The following is an 18,957-nucleotide window of genomic DNA, read 5'->3' on the forward strand; positions in this document are numbered from 1 at the left end:
ATGCATTCGGTCATCACCGCTTCGTGGGGCCCGATGGATGTTGACTCTGACGAAGACAAAGAGGGGGGTACGTACCTGGTTAGTATGCGTTACGATGCGTATTTTAGTCCGTTTGTTTGACGTTTGTCTGTTATAGGAACCGATGGACGTTTGCGACGAAGACGAGGTCGATGGAGGGGACGCGATGGTATGTACTAATTTAGAGTTCTATCCGTTACTTACTACGTTTTATTACAGGAAGACATCATCGTATACGCGTCGCACGAAACTACGAATGCATATCCTCTACAACGCGACTACCTTCGCACGATAGTTGAAAACGAGCAGCAGCTATTCGCCAATGTAAGGTATTGAAAGCGCCTGAATCTGTGTATCGTTAACCACGCGTGTAGGAAAGAACTCTTGGTCTCATCACTCAGGCACTCGACCGCGCGCCTCGTTGGGCCATAAAGAAACTCACACCCACTTATTTGACGTTACATTTATCCGATATCGGACGAGAAGTGGGAATTTCGGACGAGAATCAAGTGAAATCTCTGATTTTGAGCATGGTGGATTTCTTTCCCTTGGCGAATCGTATGAATAACTGATGCTTTGCGCTAGAGTGAGTGCTCAGAAATCCCCACGGGGCTGTCTGCAGATGGGACTGCGTCATTCTCGGACCCACCAGTGAAATTCGAGAAGAATGATGTCGACCGCGTATTGTCACAGGCACAGCAGCTTCTTGTGAGGCTTGAAAAAGAAATGGAAAGGAACAAAGAATATCTGACAAAGGTGTGTCCTCGACGTACGAACCCTGTCGGCTCCGACACTATTTTCTGCTCGACCACGTTACTTTGACGTCTGGGGATCGAATTGATTAGTGGACGGATGCTAATAAATATTCAGGCCGTCAAGAGCAAGGATGACGCAGCTCTGGGACTAGCAATGGATGAAGATGGCGCATTTGGAGACCGTCCATCAGGCAACTGGCCTGAAGATATTAGTTTTGCTTGATCCAAAGACGTATGCCGAAAGAAGTAAACCGGTTCGCTTTGCACTGATTAGCCATTTCTTCATTCGCCATCATATCATTCTCAGTCCGATATTCCGAGTGTTTCAACCAGTGTTTTTTTGACCATGTATACGGTACTAGAGTGGGGCCGAACTTCGTCGGCAGGAACCTTGTTTACAATTCATGTACAGTATCAGATACAGGTTTTGTTCTGGTGAGGCAAGGATACGACGCTGGTACGTCATGCTCGCAGTCGCAGGATACATAAAAGATGAATCTAATTGTCTAATTAGAACTAGATGTTGTGATTTGGGCCTCCCACCCACTTGCACTTGCTTCGTCGCCCGCTCAGGTCTTACATTAATGCTGTCCCTCAGCTCTCCCTTTCCGGCCGCCATAGATTCTTATGCCTTCATGTAGACACGTTATCTGACCTTCTCGATGCTCTCTCACTCCCCAATCTATGCATACTGGAAATTCATGGCTTGTTAACCTGGCCTCATGATGCATTCATGGCATTCCTGGCACGGTCGGGGTGTTCGCTGGAGAGCCTGATCGTTAGTGGCGCAGTAACAATAACTAATGAGCAGAGAGCAGAATACATTAGTCTTTCCCCCTCACTCCAATTTCCATAGCCATACATCATAGGTTTTGCATTATGATAACGAGTCACAGTCAACACTATTGAAGGCGCCTTGGCTTCATCAGAGCCGCAGGAAAAAGCTGAATCGCGATAAGATCAGCGAATTCAATCTCGCATTTGACGAGTCGAAATGATGGCTCAGTCTCGTCGCTATAGAGAAGGTTGGTTTGCGGATCACGCCTAGACTGACGTGCTTTGGTGCGCTACGGAGATAAGGCTTGGCTTAAGCCGAGCTCGAACGATGGAAGCGTTCATAACCCTCTCGATGGGGACCTCCCTTAGACTCGTGACCAGTCTGACATACGTCACAATGAGCATTGTTGAAGAAGCATAGAACGGATGTCCCATCACCATATGCTTTCCTCTGGCGGTTGAACTTTGGTAAGACGGGGAGAAGGTGTCGCCGGAAAAAAATGGTCAATCCGTCCTGGATGCGTTGGACCATAAAGTGGTGAACTTCGCCACATCGATGTTCTCTTCCTTGCCGTTGACCTGAAAAAGGCTGTTAATCCTGTGAATATCCACGAGTTAAATCAATACTACATTGAGCTTCTGGTTAGAAACCTGGTATATGTCGTTGAAATGCGCAATCTCGAGTACGTTCTCGTTGCCTGGAGGCGGTGTAACAGGATTAACATCGTGCTCTGCGCACCAGACCTTGATCCCTTGTTCATATTGCTCCCAAGTGAGCCCTCCTGGATCTGTGTGACGGACAAGGACGCCTTGAAAACGGTCTTCAGCCGATGATAGCTCATCTAAAGCAACTGGGCGTACCCTCTTTCGACAGGTCAGAAGCGAATTCATTATCAAAGTAGACCTACGCAGGAGCTTAGATACGTGCAAACCGGACAAAAGAATATCATACCATGTCCTCGTATGCGTATTTGCTCCACCCTTGGATGCGCTTAAAGTGCTTGGTCTTGGATTCTGCGAGGGAGAAATGGCGTCAGTGGTTCTGAGAGGCAAGTAATGACATCCTACCATCTTTATGATGGATTTCTGTTGGTTATCCCTTGGATCGGTGGCATGGAAGTAGTATAGCGCTCGGTCCACCTGAGAAATAAAATTCAGTGCATGTCACGACTTACCACTGCGCAGCGATGAGAACCAACAATACTTTGCTATCATGTCCCGACACGAGCGCGATAGATGCCCCATTCTTCAACGCATTTTCGATGATTCTCGGAATGTCGGGACAGAGCGTTACTTTATTTTGATGGTTACTACTGGAGATCCATGACAATACACCATATCCAAAATCCTATGAGATGATCTTTTGTCTTTTGAAAGCCAAGTATCAACCTTCTTGACGTCAGAAAGTCAGGGTATTGGGAAGTCTGTGTGAGGTCTGCGCAGACTCCGCGTCCAGGTCTGTGTCTAGGTCTGTGTCAAGTCTTTGTCAGCGTTACGCGGGAGTTACCGGGGGAAGGTTTGTCAACCACCAAAGGTCTGTCTGCCCGCCGTCTTACATAGCCATTGATCATCTTATCTCGTCGTTTGCCCGCCGCCTCTCTCGTTGCGCGCCGCCTCTCTCGTTGCGCGCCGCCTCCCTCGTTGCCCGCTGTCTCCCTCGTTGCGTGCCACCTCTCTCGTTGCCCGCCATCTCTCTCGTTTGTGCACCACCTTTCTCATTGGCTGCAGTCCCTCCCGCGTCTCTCTCGTTCATTGCCTGCAGTCCTTCCTGCCACCCTCTCTCGTTTTCCCGCCGCCGCCCTCGTTGCCCGCCACCTATACTTGAACCGTGGGCACCATGTCGGGTGCCTCAGACGCTCAGGAGCGTTAAAATTTTAGGTTGGCTCATCGTGCTTCTCCCGCGTTGAATCAACGCTGATATCTAGAATTAAGGGTAAAGCCACGCTCGTTTTGAGCTTTTCCCTTCTTTCAATTTTCCGATTTTCATTTTCCTCACCACCCCGTAATTTACAGGTCTGAGATCTGACCTCCCACCTCCCAAACGCTCTCACGCTTAGGTCGACCCGCGGGCAGCGCTCGGGCATGACCCTGGTTGACCTATGTCAGGCCTTATTACATGTCTGGGGCGCGGATTCAGTATTTATCGCATATCAGCCTCCTTTAAAGTAGTCAGTTGTTTGGTCGTATTATTTCCAGCCGCTGCATCTGCAGGACGCAAATCCGCTGCATCTGCAGAACCAAAAGCTGCATCTGCAGGACGCAAAGCTGCATCTGCAGGACGCAAAGCTGCATCTGCAGGACGCAAAGCTGCATCTGCAGGACGCAAATCCGCTGCATCTGCAGGACAAAAAGCCTGCATCTGCAGGACAAAAAGCTGCATCTGCAGGACGCAAAGCCGCTGCATCTGCAGGACAAAAAGCTGCATCTGCAGGACAAAAAGCCTGTATCTGCAGCGATGTACTTTGAACAGTACGAACCGCATGATTGTGTTCATTCACACAAACAACACGTCAACAATGCCACACGCGATCTTTGCTTGTGTCTCCTTGCTCTAATCAATTTTTCCCCCCCATCATCATGCCGTGTCGTGAACGCTCTAACTCCATGGTTTCATCAGGTTCATCACTATCCTCGCCAGAATGGGTCGTCCCGTGGATATATTGTGGGTGCCAGCGCTGTGTTCAAGGTCAGCATCTCTCTGACTTGGAGGTGCAGAACTCATGGGCGTTTCTAGCATCTTCTGCGTCACCGTGCAGGACGTTCTGCATGTCTCGCGCTGAACAGCTGCAGGTGATCGCTTCCTCCGGCAACGCGTCTTTCTCACATGTAGCACATTTTGAAGTCGCAACACGCCTGTCCATTCTTAAAGCATCGCACAAGACATTACGCCCTTCGATACCAAACTGACGACTTCGATCAAACACGAGGCGCCCAGGCATGGTTCCATTTATCGACGCAGTAAGACTTTGAGTTCTGTGTCGTCTCTACACACCATGTCCCTATTGTACATCTGCAGGCCAATATCATCGTCATACTCTCGCCATCCGACGGTCCCTGTTCTCTTCCATAGTCACACACCCCATCTTGAGTACATTTTTAAGCCCAAAACTCGGCATCTCCAAGTGCCCTGTAGCATGCTCAGCCAGGATCATCTCGCATATCGTTGCACGAACTGACCTTGTCATAAGTACATTGATGGCATTGATGTCTCGTTGATTGCAGTCCACTATCTTATTCTTATCTCCGTGCACGTGTTTGACCACTAACACATTTCCAGTCACGTCAGCGTCGTTGCTGGCAATGTTGGCAATGTTTCGGATGAGCGCGTTGGGTGGGGCATACACCAACGGATCTTCGCGGAAGAAAGTGAAGGCATGCGCCCAAGGGGAAGAGTCAGGATCAGAAATCACGTTGTAAGTCTTGCGATTGCGGCCTGCACCTAACACATGCTTGTTGCGACCTAGGAAATCGACCCAGTGCAGGATTTGGAGATGCGAAATATAGGCGAGAGAGGCAAGCCCGTCACGCAGGGGGATGGGCACAATCTGCGGTGTCGCAGCCGCAGTGGCATAAAGGACACCCAGGTATGTCTCCTTGTATTTCTACCAGTGAAGGGTCAGTACTTATGTCGAGACAAAAAGGGCAAGCGACAAACGGGCATGTGTTGCTCGATAATCTCCTTCTGCCTCTCAATACTGACGAGGTCGTGCGGCATTGGTTTAGGAGGCAGATCGCACGTGTTCCCATTAGTGATGCTGTTGTAAGGACATTCTGGATTCGCGCAACGTTGTGACAGGCGCCATATCACATTTGAACGTTCGGCCAAGCGTTTCATCGGAAATCTATGATCCCACTCAAAGATCAGTGCATTGCGTCCTGCATCTGCCACATTACGCCACAGAGCAGGGCATAAGAGACCACATGGACCGTCCATGAAGGAAGTGCAGCTCTTGACCTCCCAGCCTTCCTGCGACATACAGCCAATGGTCGGTTCTGGCGCAGGGCGCAATACTGCACCATTGGTCACAGCGATCCCCCTCGAGGTCCACAACGGATAGAATACGGTCATGCCTCCTGCAGTCATCAATGTCATGTCTGCAGTGGTGTGCGAGGCCATGATAACTTTGAAGACACCCTCACCCAAGGCCTCAGACACGGTGATCTTCAAGCCGCCACGCTGAAATTCGCTATGGGAACGGATGACCTTGGTGTAGGCATGGTTTATGGGTGTATCAGCCACTTTGTCGTAGCGTAGGGTGTCTATGATGAAATCCGCTAGCAAGGGGCCAAAGTCAGAGGGAACCACAATGTTAAGGTTCGTTGCATGGCGACCGTCATCCCGCCACATTTGCATTGCGCAGGAGCCGTTGATCACTGCTGATGTGGTGTGCAGCATGAAACGAAACTCGGCTATGTGTTCCTCCACGAATGGCCGCAAAATTCTGTCGAACCGGCCGATGATACAATCTGTCCCGACACGTTTGACCTCACGATTTGTCCCTTGCAGGGCCAGCATATCAGTTACAAGCGGGAGGCAATGGTAAACCATTTGCACGAGCGGGGCTTGGTGGAAGACTGTAAGTCCCTCGCATGAGTCACTTAGTTCATAGATGGTGCGGGCGACGTACATTCTTTCACAGGATTGTTCATGGTGCGCGCAAAACTCGTGTTGGTCGTGGCTGCAGACTGGGTTGAGTGACAAATAGATTTGGTCAGCGAATTCATCCCAAGGCATGAACAGAGCTGACGAGACCCACGTATAGAGTCGATTGCAGTAGAAGAAGCACCGATACACAATGGAGATGAATGGCGTGAAATTGGGATGACTCTATGAGTCTAAGCTGCGCGAATGCCTTGAGCGAGCGTGCCAGAATGGGTAAACAGAGATGACGAGATAAAAAGATTGCGCAAAGGACGATCAAAAGGATGACACCAAGGCCAACGAGCAAAGAGAAGACACACGACACTGGAGGGACAGGGCTACCTGGCGCCTCACCAGCACATGCTACTATGTCGTTGAGTGCCAAATAGCTTCGGTCAGCGAATTCAGAGCCTTGTCGTGTCTCAGTACGGAATCCTCCCTCACTGATGAATCACCCATGATTTTCTTCAAGCAATTTATACGAATTCAAAAGGGGCAGAATGTCAGACGGTCGTTGCAATGTGACAGCGAACTGTGTATTAGCCTCCTACAGTCCTCTAGCAATGTCCATATGACCATCTCTGGATTCGGTAATTTTGATGACGTTGCAGCGGATCTGGTTCTTGGACTCTGTTTGAGGTATTGCCACAATGGGACAGGGCAAGTGCAGGTTCACGTGCCCACCGGTAACAACGACATTGATCCGACAATCTTCCAGAGGCAGAACTTGTCAGTAATCTTAGTGTCGCGGGACGTGATGGCCAAGCAATGGCATGGAGGCTCTCTTAGTTTCCGAAAGCATACTGTACAGTGAACAAAACAAAAGTTGCAGTGTTAACAATGATATGATATCCCGTACGCCGCGTCTGTTCTGCCAGACAACGCGCCAGCAGCGCCTACCAAAAACACAGTAGCTCCCAGACATCCCTATATTGATCTGCCAGTCCTTATCCCAAGATATTCTCTCCTGGACCAAACACCGCGCCCTTGCCACCACCACTGAATTCTAATCCACGTCGAATGAGTCTGCCGTCACATCCCCCCGTCCTCCCTCCTGCCGACCCATTCTCTAACCAAACGTCATCGACCAAACCCCGGACCCATGACACCATCCTCCCAATCTAATTGTCATTGAACGAGTCTGCCATCGCGTACCCTTCCACCACATCGTCGAAAAAAAAGATGATGATGCCCTCTTGCACGAGAAAAGCCATGAACTCTGTGTGCATAGCGGCCGGGTCAGATCCACTCACTGCCGCATATATGAACAGACCTTTCAACCTGACGCGATTGTTCATATCGCGGGCTACGTCTGATATGTCCACGATAGGGTATTCAATGGTCTCTGCGAAGACACATGTGCAGTGGCGAAAGGTGGAGAAACGGTATGAGGCTGTATTGCTCCGTTCTGTACAAAGAGTTATATCGGCAGGTTCACTTGTGTCTCGCGAACTCACGTAGTACAAGATAAACACCTGGAAGGTCACAGTTTACATGAGCCATGATGAGTCGAATGTGTAAGAGTACGAAGACCAGCCGTCGTATTGACTCTGGTGGATGTGGCTCTGGGCGTTCGATCGAGGACATTTCCGGCAATGATAGTTTCTCACAAGGCACACACCCGATCGTTCTTCCGACTTTGTCCAGTCTGGAATTGGATATTGATGATACGACAATCCTCGAACAATGTCCTTGTGAAGCGTGTCAGCATCGAGACGACGGCACGATCGCATGAAGAGCTTACGGTTCACTCGCTTTCAAATTGGCCAAGTCTCACCGTAAGTACAACGATTGAAAATTGAGTTTCGATCGGATCCCACATTAAATCAATCGTGCCAAGCAGATCAAAATTTATTGGTCCATCTTTATTACAAAACTGGTCGTATGACGGTACCATTGACAGAGCCGCATGCGTGGCTCGCATTTTTGTTATGCGAGCACCCGGTCAGGCGATATGCATGCTACCGAGAGCCGAGAGGGACGCACTGGCAGAAGAACGTGGGTTGTATGGCGAAGGATGAATTCAGGGTTGAGGCAACAACAGAGTTCCTAGGGAAAGAGTGCGGGCAGGCATGCCCCACGCTCTGGCGCAATGTATCGGACAGCGGAAGACAGATGCTAGTGTTGGAATGGGACGAGAGATTCTCCATCAAATCTGCCATCCCGCGTTCGCAGGCAATATGGCGTCTGGCGGTCCATTGTCAGAATTCTTTCTGTGCTTATAACCCAAAGAACAACTCACGAAGTGTGCGACTGCCACCACAGCCCACGCCATCCATGCTTTCAGAAAGAGAGGTGCAGGAGGCACGCATCGCGCAGCACTGGCCAGTAAGTATCAGACAGAAGGAAGATGGAGGAATTGACTGACAGAAAATGAAAACAGGAATACCAGGCGATATTGCAGGGCGTGCTGTATGCAACAAAGGCTGATGCAGCCCACCTGGTGTCTGTCCCACTCCGAGATGGTGTGGAGAGTCTTGTCGATGTCTCCCAACTGGAAGTCACGCACTGGGTGGATCAGTTTGGGCCAGACAAATTCGTGTCCTCAGCTGGTCGCTGCCGGAAGACGTATAATGTCATCACAGATATGCCTGAGGGTGAGACTCCTCCTGGATACACTTTCTTTCGAGAACATCCATTGGTATATGGTCCTCCGAACGCGCTTGTTCGAAAGATAGGTGGGATCACATCAAATGAAGACGACGTGGTGGGCAATGTCTTGGTGGTGAAACACACCAGAGGAAAGAAGCACGACTTAATGGATTGCGAGGAAGATGACATCCCTTGGATAAGTGGTATTATTAAACAGTGCGTAACACAACACACCTGCAGGCTGCCGCACGACAACTGAGAAAGAGCTAGGTGTGTAACCGAATCGACATTCTGGACATAAGAGAGATGGAGGAGAGCAGAACTGGTGTCGGGGTCAATGGTATCCTGAGACAGTGAGCATTTTGTGTAGTTTCTGGGGTTGAAAGCGTGAAAGCTATCTCAGGTTTATTGAAGGAGTAATGTTCGTATGGTGCAGGAGTGATGAATGGTCCAAACGCCATGAAGACCAAACACAATAATCATGCAATGTAAATTGAATTGAAAACCACATGGTATTCCCTAGTTGAGGGATGCGGATAATACTAGGACTTCCCAACCAGGTTAACGTGGATTGGCACGTGACATGATTGGTACAGGCATGTGACAGACGACCGTGCGAAAGAGGACTTATAACCTTACGACCAAACATGGGTTTGCACGATAACACCATCTGGGTCATTAAGTATCTGATAGTTCTTTTTTTTCCCCAGGCACTTCTGTAACATACAACTTATATGTAGACGTCGACTATAAAGGGGGCCATGCTTCGAGGGTGTCCTTGGTGTGAGTTTACTTGGGCTCTCTTTTTCATTCATGACTGTCACCGACAAGTCTCTGCGATCCACCCGAAACCAGCTGTATCCGCAACAAGCATCGTATTGCATTCGACTCTTCATTTTCATCATTGCAATCTTCCAATGGATCCCTTTCTTTCACTCCAAGTTTGCCGGGAGGCGTCAAACGTCCAACGCCTCCGACCCAGAACATGCTTCTGTGCACCGTCGTCACCACGCTTTTTCTTGGCGCCGCATTCCATTGGGACTCGTCAATGCGTACCGTGTCATTTCTTTCCGCTGGACACTCGAATTTGGAAAGTCATACACCCTCAACATGGCTGAGGTTTTTGTGACGGTGGCGTACATTGTTTTTCTTTTTGTATGGACATTTATCAACAGTGAGTTTCCTGGCTATGTCACTCGCACATTCTGAGAGAGCTTCTAGCAACCGACCTCGAGAGCCAAAAATTGGACATCTCATACTGGTGCAACCGCTCAGGCATGCTGGCGTCGAGCCAGTTCCCGCTGATCACTGCACTTGGAACTAAAAACAACATAGTATCCTGTACGGCTTCTGTGCTTGCATATTAACTTGCTTTGCTGACTGCCTGCAGTAATAACCGGTATCAGCTATGACAAGGTAAATCTATTCACGATATTCGCCGTTGCTTTATTCTAACGTGATTTTTCTTCAAGCTCAACTACTCTCATCTGATGTCTAGAGTTGTCTTCGTCTTGCTCTGGGTTCATGTAGGCGGTGAGATTGTCCGACATGCACCGTACGTGCAACATGTATAAAGGACTCAATACACTAACACGACACAGATTCCAACCATACTTTGCGCAGCCGTGGCTCTTATGGGGCTTGGTTGTCATGGTCGCATCTACCATTCTATGTATCGTCTCCTTGCGCCCCGTCCGAGCCCAAGCATACGGGCTTTTCTTCTACGTTCATTTCGCTATGGTTGCTTGAGCCCATTCCAGTTCTATTGCTTTGTGATACTGACAAACTTTTTCAGCATTTTCCTCATCGGCGCTTACATCCACACACAAGATTCTAAGTGAGTTTCATCAAATACACAACTTACATGTTCCACGCTGATAATCGCCAGCGTCGCCTTCTGGATCTACCCCTGTTTCGTAATCTGGGGATTGGACCGGCTCATTCGGACCCTTCGTCTAGTGGTGTTCAACCACTCATACTTCGGATTCAGCTCAGGGTCTACGATGGACACGATCGCTGAACTCCTACTATCAGATGATTTTGTTCGGTTGCGTTTCCACCGCCCGTCTCATTTCCACTGGACACCTGGGCAAACTGCCTATCTTATCATGCCGTCCGTCTCACGCTTGCCATTCGAGGCCCACCCTTTCACCATTGCGAGCTTCAATTCGACACTTTTTGATGTGCCTAAGGAACAGAAACCAACAAGTGAAAAATATGCTGAGATGAGCCTTGCAGAAGGGAATCTTGGTTCTAGTGCTCCGTTCTGGAAAGAGCTCGTATTTTTTCATAAACGTGAGGGAAGGATTCACGGCCCACTTGAAAGATGCTGCCTTGAAGGGTGACAAAGTAAAAGTCTTTGTCGATGGGCCATACGGGCCTTCTCCTAACCTGGGTTCATATGACACATCTGTGCTCATTGCTGGTTAGTCGCTGGACTTTCTACATGTCGAACATTGCTCATGCATGTCCCGCTTTCAGGTGGATCCGGAGTCTCGTATACACTACCGGTATTGTTGGATACAATAGAGTATGTCGACTGAATTACCGATTCTGCGTATTCAACCTGATTTCTTTTGTTTCAGGCGTGTCTGCAACGGTGAAAGCAGGTGCCGTCGTGTTGTTTTCATTTGGTCAATTCGGAGTGTCGGTAAGAATCGTTAATCCGAGGCTTGTGGCGAGGTTAATGTGTCTATGCTCCTCAGATCATATTCACTGGATCGACGATGTGCTTATCCGGGCACTACAGCTTGCACCTCCTTTATATATTTCAATCCACATTCACGTTACCGACACACCAGAAACTACTGAGACTTTGCCACGATCGTATAGTCGAACTGACGACGTCAAACCTGTGCGCGACGACTCCCGCTCTGAGGTGGTCGAGTTGCAGGATGGAAAAGCTATGGAAATAAGCAATGACTCCCTTTTCGCGATAGAGTCAGTCAAGTTCGCACATCAAAGGGCCGACCTCCGGGCTATCCTCAGAGACGAAGTGACAGCGGCGACAGGCAGGATGTCCGTTAGCGGTCAGTTTTCGCCTTCATATGCTGCAGATTACAGTAAACACTGACTCTGTTTTCAGTGTGTGGTTACGCTTGAAAGAGGGGTTAGATTGAAACGAACTTTAGATGCTTATTGGTATTTACGAAATGATTATATGCCCATGTCCTTCAGGTGATTCTTGCAGATCTCGGACAAGGGATATTTAGACGACTTCGGGGCTGACTGTAATTGATGCCTTTCTGGTTTGAAATTCTACCCTTCTACATTCCCATGAACTGTTCCTGCGATGTAGTCGACTTGTGCTCGGAAAGGTGCCCCTGGAGCTTGATCGTCGATCGTACAACCTTACCGAAGGAATGGGGTGACAGTGGTTGTCGCCCAGAAAGAAAACTTCACACGCAAAATCATGCTAACTCAGCTTATCAACTGGACCTAAGGGGAAGGGGTATCTAGTACGGCATCACAGATGCCAGCACAGTCCCTGGAGGTGGGAGTCCGCGGTTGGTGCGGTCCAGCAACTGCCCAACTAGTAGTATGCACCGTTGTCGCTACGTGTGCCATTCTTATTACAGCTCGTATGGCTATTGCCGTGATTTGAAATAATCATAGACCCATTGTTCGTGCCATTGCTTCCTGACCGGCCCAGGCTGCCGTGGTCGACTTGGCGCCGGCGATGTAGACAAATGATACAGGCAATAATTATTAAAGGTGACCTACCTGCACTAGTTCCGTTCTGGTGGTTACCAAGTAGCGAGTAAAAGCACGTATTTGTATTACTCGTCTGTAGCCAGTGCAGTGGATCTAAAGCCTAAACCCCGCGGATGATGATATCTGTAGAATCTATGTGCATTATTATTAGTGCAAGGGCCATTATCAGTGTCAAAGTGACGAAAGAAGCCGATCGCCAGAATAGTAGAGTGGTGAAAGCGTGTAATCATAATATGGGCCTGACAGCGCTAACACTCACAGATACTTTCATGAGTGCGACTCTAACATGACGAGGATTCCATGTCGCTCGCTCGAACCTCAAAGCCACAGTGATTTTTTTGCTTGACGGGTGCCTTCACGGACTGCTGGCCGACAATTTAGGACAAATTGTAACATAAGGTCGACCGTAGATCCAGGCATGTGTGAATACATTAAGGAGAGGACAAATCTAGCATCAGAAGTGACTCAAATACCTTCAGATGCTCTTGTTCTCCTCGTTCCATAGCTAGGCAGTCTTTTGACTTTGCATCCGCTCGCTGCTCATAATGTGTGTGATTTGAACGGATTTGAGATCACAGAAAGCGTCATTCCAGATCATACAAAGCCATTGTACCCTCCGCTCACGCCATGCACTAAAAGAAAGAAAATATCAGTGAGTTGCGAGTAGTATTACCTGAGGCCCACACTAGTACCACTGGCGGCTGGGTGAAATTTTTTTGAAGTGTTCAAAGGGTGATGTCAGAGCGGTGGCGGGAATTACGCGACCAAGAGAGGTATCGGTTTTGACTGCCGAATCCGGGAGACTTGCATGGATAGTGTTCAACTGGTGGGCGAGCCGTTTTAGAGGTCGAATAGAGATACATATAAGCACCAAAAGAGAAAACATCCCAAGTGAAGGTTTTGAAACATCGGTTATTCAAATCAGGGTATGAGGTATGCTGAACGTGAACGACTATTACTCACCATACAGCGCCGAAATCGAAGAGCTTGAGATAGGAAACAAGAGCCGTATGCTGTTTCAACTCAGTAGGCTGATGACGAGAGGGTAGACAAATTCTAGCGAGGCGACCATAGTATGATCATTTCCTGCAGTTCTTCGATCTATGGAATTCGCTTGAGGTTCTGGATCTACTGAGAGTACTTCCTGCTGGCGCGCAAGTACTTTGAACGACTTTATTCCATTTTTTTTGTGATACCAGGATAATCTTCAGAGCACTCCTGAAGCTCTTGCCAAGATACGCACATCTGATCAGCTGAAACATATACTCAATAACCCCCTTCACAGTCATAGTTCGAGTGGCGACTCTTGTTGTGCCTCCCACCTCGAGTTGCGCAACCTAGTAAGCAGTACTCCCGGATTTGACGAGGCCTTTGAGAGTCGTCCGCGATGGTGCTTCTTTCTATCGAAAGAATCCTGTCGCAAGGCCGGGATGTTGATTTAAGATGGAAATGGGGTAAAGCTCATTCCAGAAGCATAGATCCGCAGACATCAGTCTGTTTCGCGGTGGCCTGGGATCCTCTTCGGATATGTGGTATCAAGGTTCGGGGGTCCATGACCACATTGAGGTCGAGAAGGACAGCGATGTAAGGGAAATCTGATAAGCACTGGATCGTCTCATGCTTGCGCATGATATGACTTAGTCTGCATGGTGATGCCTCCACGTTTGGTCGGAAATAAAAATGTGTGACACGCGTTTCATATCATCAGGGCCAAGGTCGGAATCCATTTTATCGACTGGCGGCTGCAAATGGCGACATTGCACCGCGCTTATGCGATGCCAGCGTCGCAAAGTTCATTCTTGGGCTTGATCACTGCATCTAGCACTTTCAAGCGATATATTAGAAACGATATCGCTTGAACAACGTTTGGAGGCTTACCTTGACCGCTCGGTTCATCAAATTCCGACTTAATTATTGACACAGTGGTTGATGTGATGAGGAGATATGGCTTGATCTATCAACTCGAGTTGCTTCAACATCTTTGGAGGCCCTTCCAGGTTCCGAATTTTGACATGTTGAGTCTTCAAACAATTTTCCTGACGAGAGAGTAAATACTTCTATAACGCTCGGAAACAGAGCGTTTCACCTGGATGAAAAGTGGGATGGAAAATGGTCGTAGAAGTGCAATTCCATCATGTCGCCCAGTGTCTCTCGAACATTCGGCCCAAACATGTACGGACCAAGAATTTTTGGTTAGTTGCCACGCGTACAACATATTCAAAACTTGTCGAATATCTGACTGAGAGTCAATGATAAGCTGATCAACAACATTGGCGGGAATTAGTCCAACTTACTTGTACGCAATCGTCACTATGCGTGATAGGACAGCTTGAGTCTTGAGCCCGTTGCTGCAGTATGCTATATGTCTTGCCTGTCTACAGGCCTTCAAGATTTTAGACGTCTGAATTCCTATGAACACCTGAATAGAAAGATAGGAAGCAAGCGTCAGAGTAAGTCCAGTGATGCCTGAAGAGTTCGCTATCAATGAAACATACCATCGGGCGCGTAATGTAACCAAGCGATATGCGATGTGAGCATCAAGAACAAGATTGACTCAGAGGAGCTCATGGGGGTGGCGAATCGTGACGAGAATGATGCTATTTGGTGTGAAAGACTGTTGGCAAAAGGAGGTGTCGATTTGAGAAGAAACGAGATTTGCTGGATGGATCTGGAGGATGACATGTACACGACACGAGTGTGAGTGATTTGAAAACAAAAATACTAGCGCAACACAGAAGTTGAAACCAGTCGACGATGTAGCGACGGACGTGTGTGCTTAAGATGAACATTGCGATGGTGGAGTAGAAGTGAGCTGGCATGGGAGAGGTTGTCCACGGTGAGGTGATGCAACCGAGAAAGGTGTGAGTAGTATACGCGCACCATGGAGTGAAGTTGCATACCTACTGATAAACAAAAGTGTTCGCATTGGGATGCAGTTGAAACTTGCCAGACCACAAGCAAACTTTGGTGTCACGGAGAATGCGTAATGATGATAGAGCGAGCATAAACTTTGTTCCATCTGTGAAAGTGCATCAATGGGTTAGTTGAGGTCGAAACCCATTCTTGTGGGTGGATCAATCAAAGGAACTGTTCTTACAGCTGGGGTGATCCAAATGCATGACCTGCTAGGGCTGTACACGGAACATCTCACACAGATCCAGCCTGCATTGGTGCTGTTAAGAGAAACAGAGTGGGCCGGTCTGCTTTATCGTCTGGCTGATTCCAGGTATTGATGATGTTGAGATTTGTGCTCAGGATGTGTCTGAATCCTTCAAGGTGTGGGTAGATGTTGCGTGAGTGAGCTGCATATTCATAGGACAAGTTCCATGACTGTCGCAGAAGTCGTCGCCGGGGCTGTAAGGCATGAACAGAGGTGCGGGGAACATGTAGTATCAGTAGCATAAATATATATAAGGTAGACGCCATTGGAGGCGCACCTAGGGTGTATTCTCCCTCTTGCAAACTTAACGGGCCAGGTGAAATTGACGCGGCCAGGGTCCAGAGAGGGAGGAAAAGAAAATAGTGATTGGCTTATGTATACCTAGCTGTGCATGACTCTGAGGCAAATAAAATAACAAAAGAATGGTCGTGAACTCATCCAACTTGATCTGGAAGTTGGATATAGAATATAGGAATGGCGCGTCAGTGGCCGCGTCAAGGCTCGTCACGGCCGTGTCACGGCCGCGTCAAAATAGCTACGCCCAAACTTAACTCATACTTATACAGTTCCCGATCTTTTGACCTCTTTAACTTGAAGGTCCGAAACTTGCCACCACATCTCCTCTGTTTAGACACCCCAAATTCTGAGAAGAAGGCCAGGCAAAAACTTAAGTACGCGCAGGGTTTCGCCCGATTCCCGCTACGGCAGTAGTGGGTTTTGTGGTGCCATGTGGATTTCGAAAGAAAGGGTGCGTAGCTTCAAAACCCCTCATCTTAATACAAATGACGAGTATTGATTGAGACGAGGGTGTTGCCTGAATGTTCCCAAAACTCATAGCGTTCGAAACTAGGCAAGTTTTCTGTGTTCCTGAAATCAGTATCCTAAATTGTGGTCCAGTGGCGTGCTTGTCGGGACATGATAGCAAAGTATTGTTGGTTTTCATCGCTGCGCAGTGGTAAGTCGTGACATGCACTGAATTTTATTTTTCAGGTGGACCGAGTGCTATACTACTTCCATGTCACCGATTCAAAGGATAACCAACAGAAATCCATCATAAAGATGGTAGGATGTCATTACTTGCCTCTCAGAACCACTGACGCCATTTCTCCTTCGCAGAATCCAAGACCAAGCACTTTAAGCGCATCCAAGATGGAGCAAATACGCATACGAGGACACGGTATGATCTTCTTTTGTCCGGTTTGCACGTATCTAAGCTCCTGCGTAGGTCTACTTTGATAATGAATTCGCTTCTGACCTGTCGAAAGAGGGTACGCCCAGTTGCTTTAGATGAGCTATCATCGGCTGAAGACCGTTTTCAAGACGTCCTTGTCCGTCACACAGATCCAGGAGGGCTCACTTGGGAGCAATATGAACAAGGGATCAAGGTCTGGTGCGCAGAGCACGATGTTAAACCTGTTACACCGCCTCCAGGCAACGAGAACGTACTCGAGATTGCGCATTTCAACGACATATACCAGGTTTCTAACCAGAAGCTCAATGTAGTATTGATTTAACTCGTGGATATTCACAGGATTAACAGCCTTTTCCAGGTCAACGGCAAGGAAGAGAACATCGATGTGGCGAAGTTCACCACTTTATGGTCCAACGCATCCAGGACGGATTGACCATTTTTTTCCGGCGACACCTTCTCCCCGTCTTACCAAAGTTCAACCGCCAGAGGAAAGCATATGGTGATGGGACATCCGTTCTATGCTTCTTCAACAATGCCCATAATCCTAACAGGCGGCTGTGATGAACGCGCTGAACGTTGAGATTAGCGTTGCAGGTAAGGTTTTGTCGCTTGTCGCTTGTCCCGTGTCCGAACTCCCCGTCTGATGTCCGCTTCCAGGAAACCACGAGTTTGATTTTGGTGCGATCATCTCAAATTCAATAAAAAAAATCAATGACTTATGTAATGGCACACAGGCTACCGTCGATTGGCGGAGCTTATCTCTGATACAAACTTGGTGCGTTTTCAGCTGCATCCAAAACGTTGCATGCCTGATCTGGTTTCTCAGCCCTGGCTTCTTAGTAACATCATTGACACAGACGCCGGCGCCGTTCCCGAGCCTCTGAAGGCCTTCCATGTGATCGAAAAGGGGGAGAGCTAGACAAAACCCTCCTCCACTACCGTGGGAGTCGGGAAACCCTCACAGACGAAATCACTTTCATTTGGCGTCGTCCGAAAGCCCTGTCTGCAATGTCATTTCTTATCAGCCGCTATCTCGCGCTGGTCGGCAATCAATATCTATGGCTTATACGTTGATTTCTCATTCATTCCAGATCAGGTTCAATTCACAACTTATTTCCGCGGAGGTTTGATCTCCTAACTCTTGGATATTTGTTCTATCGTTTAACAAACACTTAGCTGTCCGAAATACACGACGGCCAGACAGCTGTTTGTTTTTCTGCAACAATTCGTCATTTGCGGCGAGTTCAACTTCTTTTACTAGTAGAATTCATAGACTGAAAAATTTCAGTCATATCAATCATCCGCACTTATGCTCTCTCTACAGTCGTGGCCAACGCCTGCTTATTTGGGTTACATTCATTCTCATGGTTCTTGCGGGAGGCGTATCTGTACGTGTTCGATCTAATTTTGGACACTTCTATTTGAAAAAGTAGAGATGTACGTCATGGTCTTCCATCCTGCGACTCTGCTCAAAAGTCTTTGCAGATCTTCCCGTCGGTGGATTCTGAGTCACGCAACTTGAAGTCATGACTTGATCCATCTGCAGGTTTGGGGCTAGCATGGGTGGCCATCCTGGCCTTCGAAGCACTCATCTTTGTCCTCACAGTTCATCGGACCTGTAAATCTAGAGGTTTATCGCGGTTAGGTGTGATGTATTTTGGGTGAGGGCGTTAGTGAACCCGTGATTCGAGTGGGTCTAATTGATACATTCCTTCAGAGCCATGACACTCTGTAATATACCGAACATTGTGATGTACTACGTGAGTCGACATCCTAGTGGAGTTACAAACCGCTCGCAACTTGAATCAGTATGGACCAGTGAGCATCTTGTGTGAAAGTTAAGTATTTCTTAACAGTTGGCCGGGCAGTTATTAGAGGCAATGTGGGTCTAGCTATATTCACTAGCTGGTGAGTGGTTGGTGCGATGAACATTGATCGGGTTTTGACTATACCCCTCAGCATGTCCGTTACTCTCATTTCTCGGCTGATGCTTAACCTGCACAAATCTGTGGACTCTGGCATTTTATCCGTCCCTGCCCGGGACGACGACTACTGCCTCTCAGTCTTTACTACTAGTATCAGCATACAGTCTGAGATCGCCTAGATC

General features: G+C 48.3%; 6 protein-coding genes across 6 annotated transcripts; 5 read left to right on the forward strand and 1 right to left on the reverse strand.

The window, feature by feature from the left end:
- F5891DRAFT_1195622 (uncharacterized protein) lies at positions 1-996 on the forward strand (the record flags this gene model as incomplete). Its single annotated transcript, XM_041368160.1, has 6 exons — positions 1-78; positions 137-187; positions 238-342; positions 393-551; positions 604-774; positions 889-996. 6 exons carry the CDS (start codon positions 1-3, stop codon positions 994-996), a joined length of 672 nt encoding a protein of 223 aa, XP_041219643.1.
- Positions 997-4,646: 3,650 nt separating this feature from the next.
- On the reverse strand, positions 4,647-7,779 carry F5891DRAFT_1256478 (uncharacterized protein; the record flags this gene model as incomplete). Its single annotated transcript, XM_041370022.1, has 8 exons — positions 4,647-4,677; positions 4,728-5,152; positions 5,206-6,125; positions 6,179-6,236; positions 6,299-6,581; positions 7,348-7,411; positions 7,466-7,600; positions 7,650-7,779. The coding sequence occupies 8 exons, from the start codon at positions 7,777-7,779 to the stop codon at positions 4,647-4,649; spliced, it is 2,046 nt and encodes a 681-aa protein (XP_041219644.1).
- Positions 7,780-8,199: 420 nt separating this feature from the next.
- F5891DRAFT_1256480 (uncharacterized protein) lies at positions 8,200-9,141 on the forward strand (the record flags this gene model as incomplete). Its single annotated transcript, XM_041370023.1, has 3 exons — positions 8,200-8,520; positions 8,576-9,004; positions 9,055-9,141. 3 exons carry the CDS (start codon positions 8,200-8,202, stop codon positions 9,139-9,141), a joined length of 837 nt encoding a protein of 278 aa, XP_041219645.1.
- A 456-nt stretch (positions 9,142-9,597) lies between these two features.
- On the forward strand, positions 9,598-11,886 carry F5891DRAFT_1131061 (ferric reductase NAD binding domain-containing protein; the record flags this gene model as incomplete). The annotated part of the gene is made up of 12 exons (XM_041364616.1): positions 9,598-9,958; positions 10,006-10,125; positions 10,175-10,200; positions 10,257-10,352; positions 10,408-10,524; positions 10,545-10,621; positions 10,673-11,047; positions 11,085-11,209; positions 11,266-11,314; positions 11,370-11,434; positions 11,490-11,813; positions 11,870-11,886. The coding sequence occupies 12 exons, from the start codon at positions 9,598-9,600 to the stop codon at positions 11,884-11,886; spliced, it is 1,752 nt and encodes a 583-aa protein (XP_041219646.1).
- A 2,746-nt stretch (positions 11,887-14,632) lies between these two features.
- F5891DRAFT_985319 (uncharacterized protein) lies at positions 14,633-17,769 on the forward strand (the record flags this gene model as incomplete). Its single annotated transcript, XM_041377576.1, has 17 exons — positions 14,633-14,690; positions 14,880-14,948; positions 15,018-15,195; positions 15,224-15,266; positions 15,543-15,696; positions 15,725-15,791; positions 15,815-15,871; positions 16,225-16,255; positions 16,290-16,406; positions 16,556-16,613; positions 16,775-16,863; positions 16,884-16,926; positions 16,979-17,136; positions 17,402-17,444; positions 17,508-17,528; positions 17,585-17,625; positions 17,677-17,769. The coding sequence occupies 17 exons, from the start codon at positions 14,633-14,635 to the stop codon at positions 17,767-17,769; spliced, it is 1,320 nt and encodes a 439-aa protein (XP_041219647.1).
- Positions 17,770-18,388: 619 nt separating this feature from the next.
- F5891DRAFT_1063813 (uncharacterized protein) lies at positions 18,389-18,955 on the forward strand (the record flags this gene model as incomplete). The annotated part of the gene is given in 5 exon segments (XM_041363022.1): positions 18,389-18,494; positions 18,501-18,511; positions 18,568-18,610; positions 18,694-18,758; positions 18,810-18,955. The coding sequence occupies 4 exon segments, from the start codon at positions 18,501-18,503 to the stop codon at positions 18,952-18,954; spliced, it is 264 nt and encodes an 87-aa protein (XP_041219648.1). The 5' UTR covers positions 18,389-18,494.
- Positions 18,956-18,957: the final 2 nt, after the last annotated feature.

This window comes from Suillus fuscotomentosus, assembly GCF_016647785.1.
Source record: "Suillus fuscotomentosus strain FC203 chromosome Unknown F5891scaffold_85, whole genome shotgun sequence".
NCBI lineage: Eukaryota > Fungi > Basidiomycota > Agaricomycetes > Boletales > Suillaceae > Suillus > Suillus fuscotomentosus.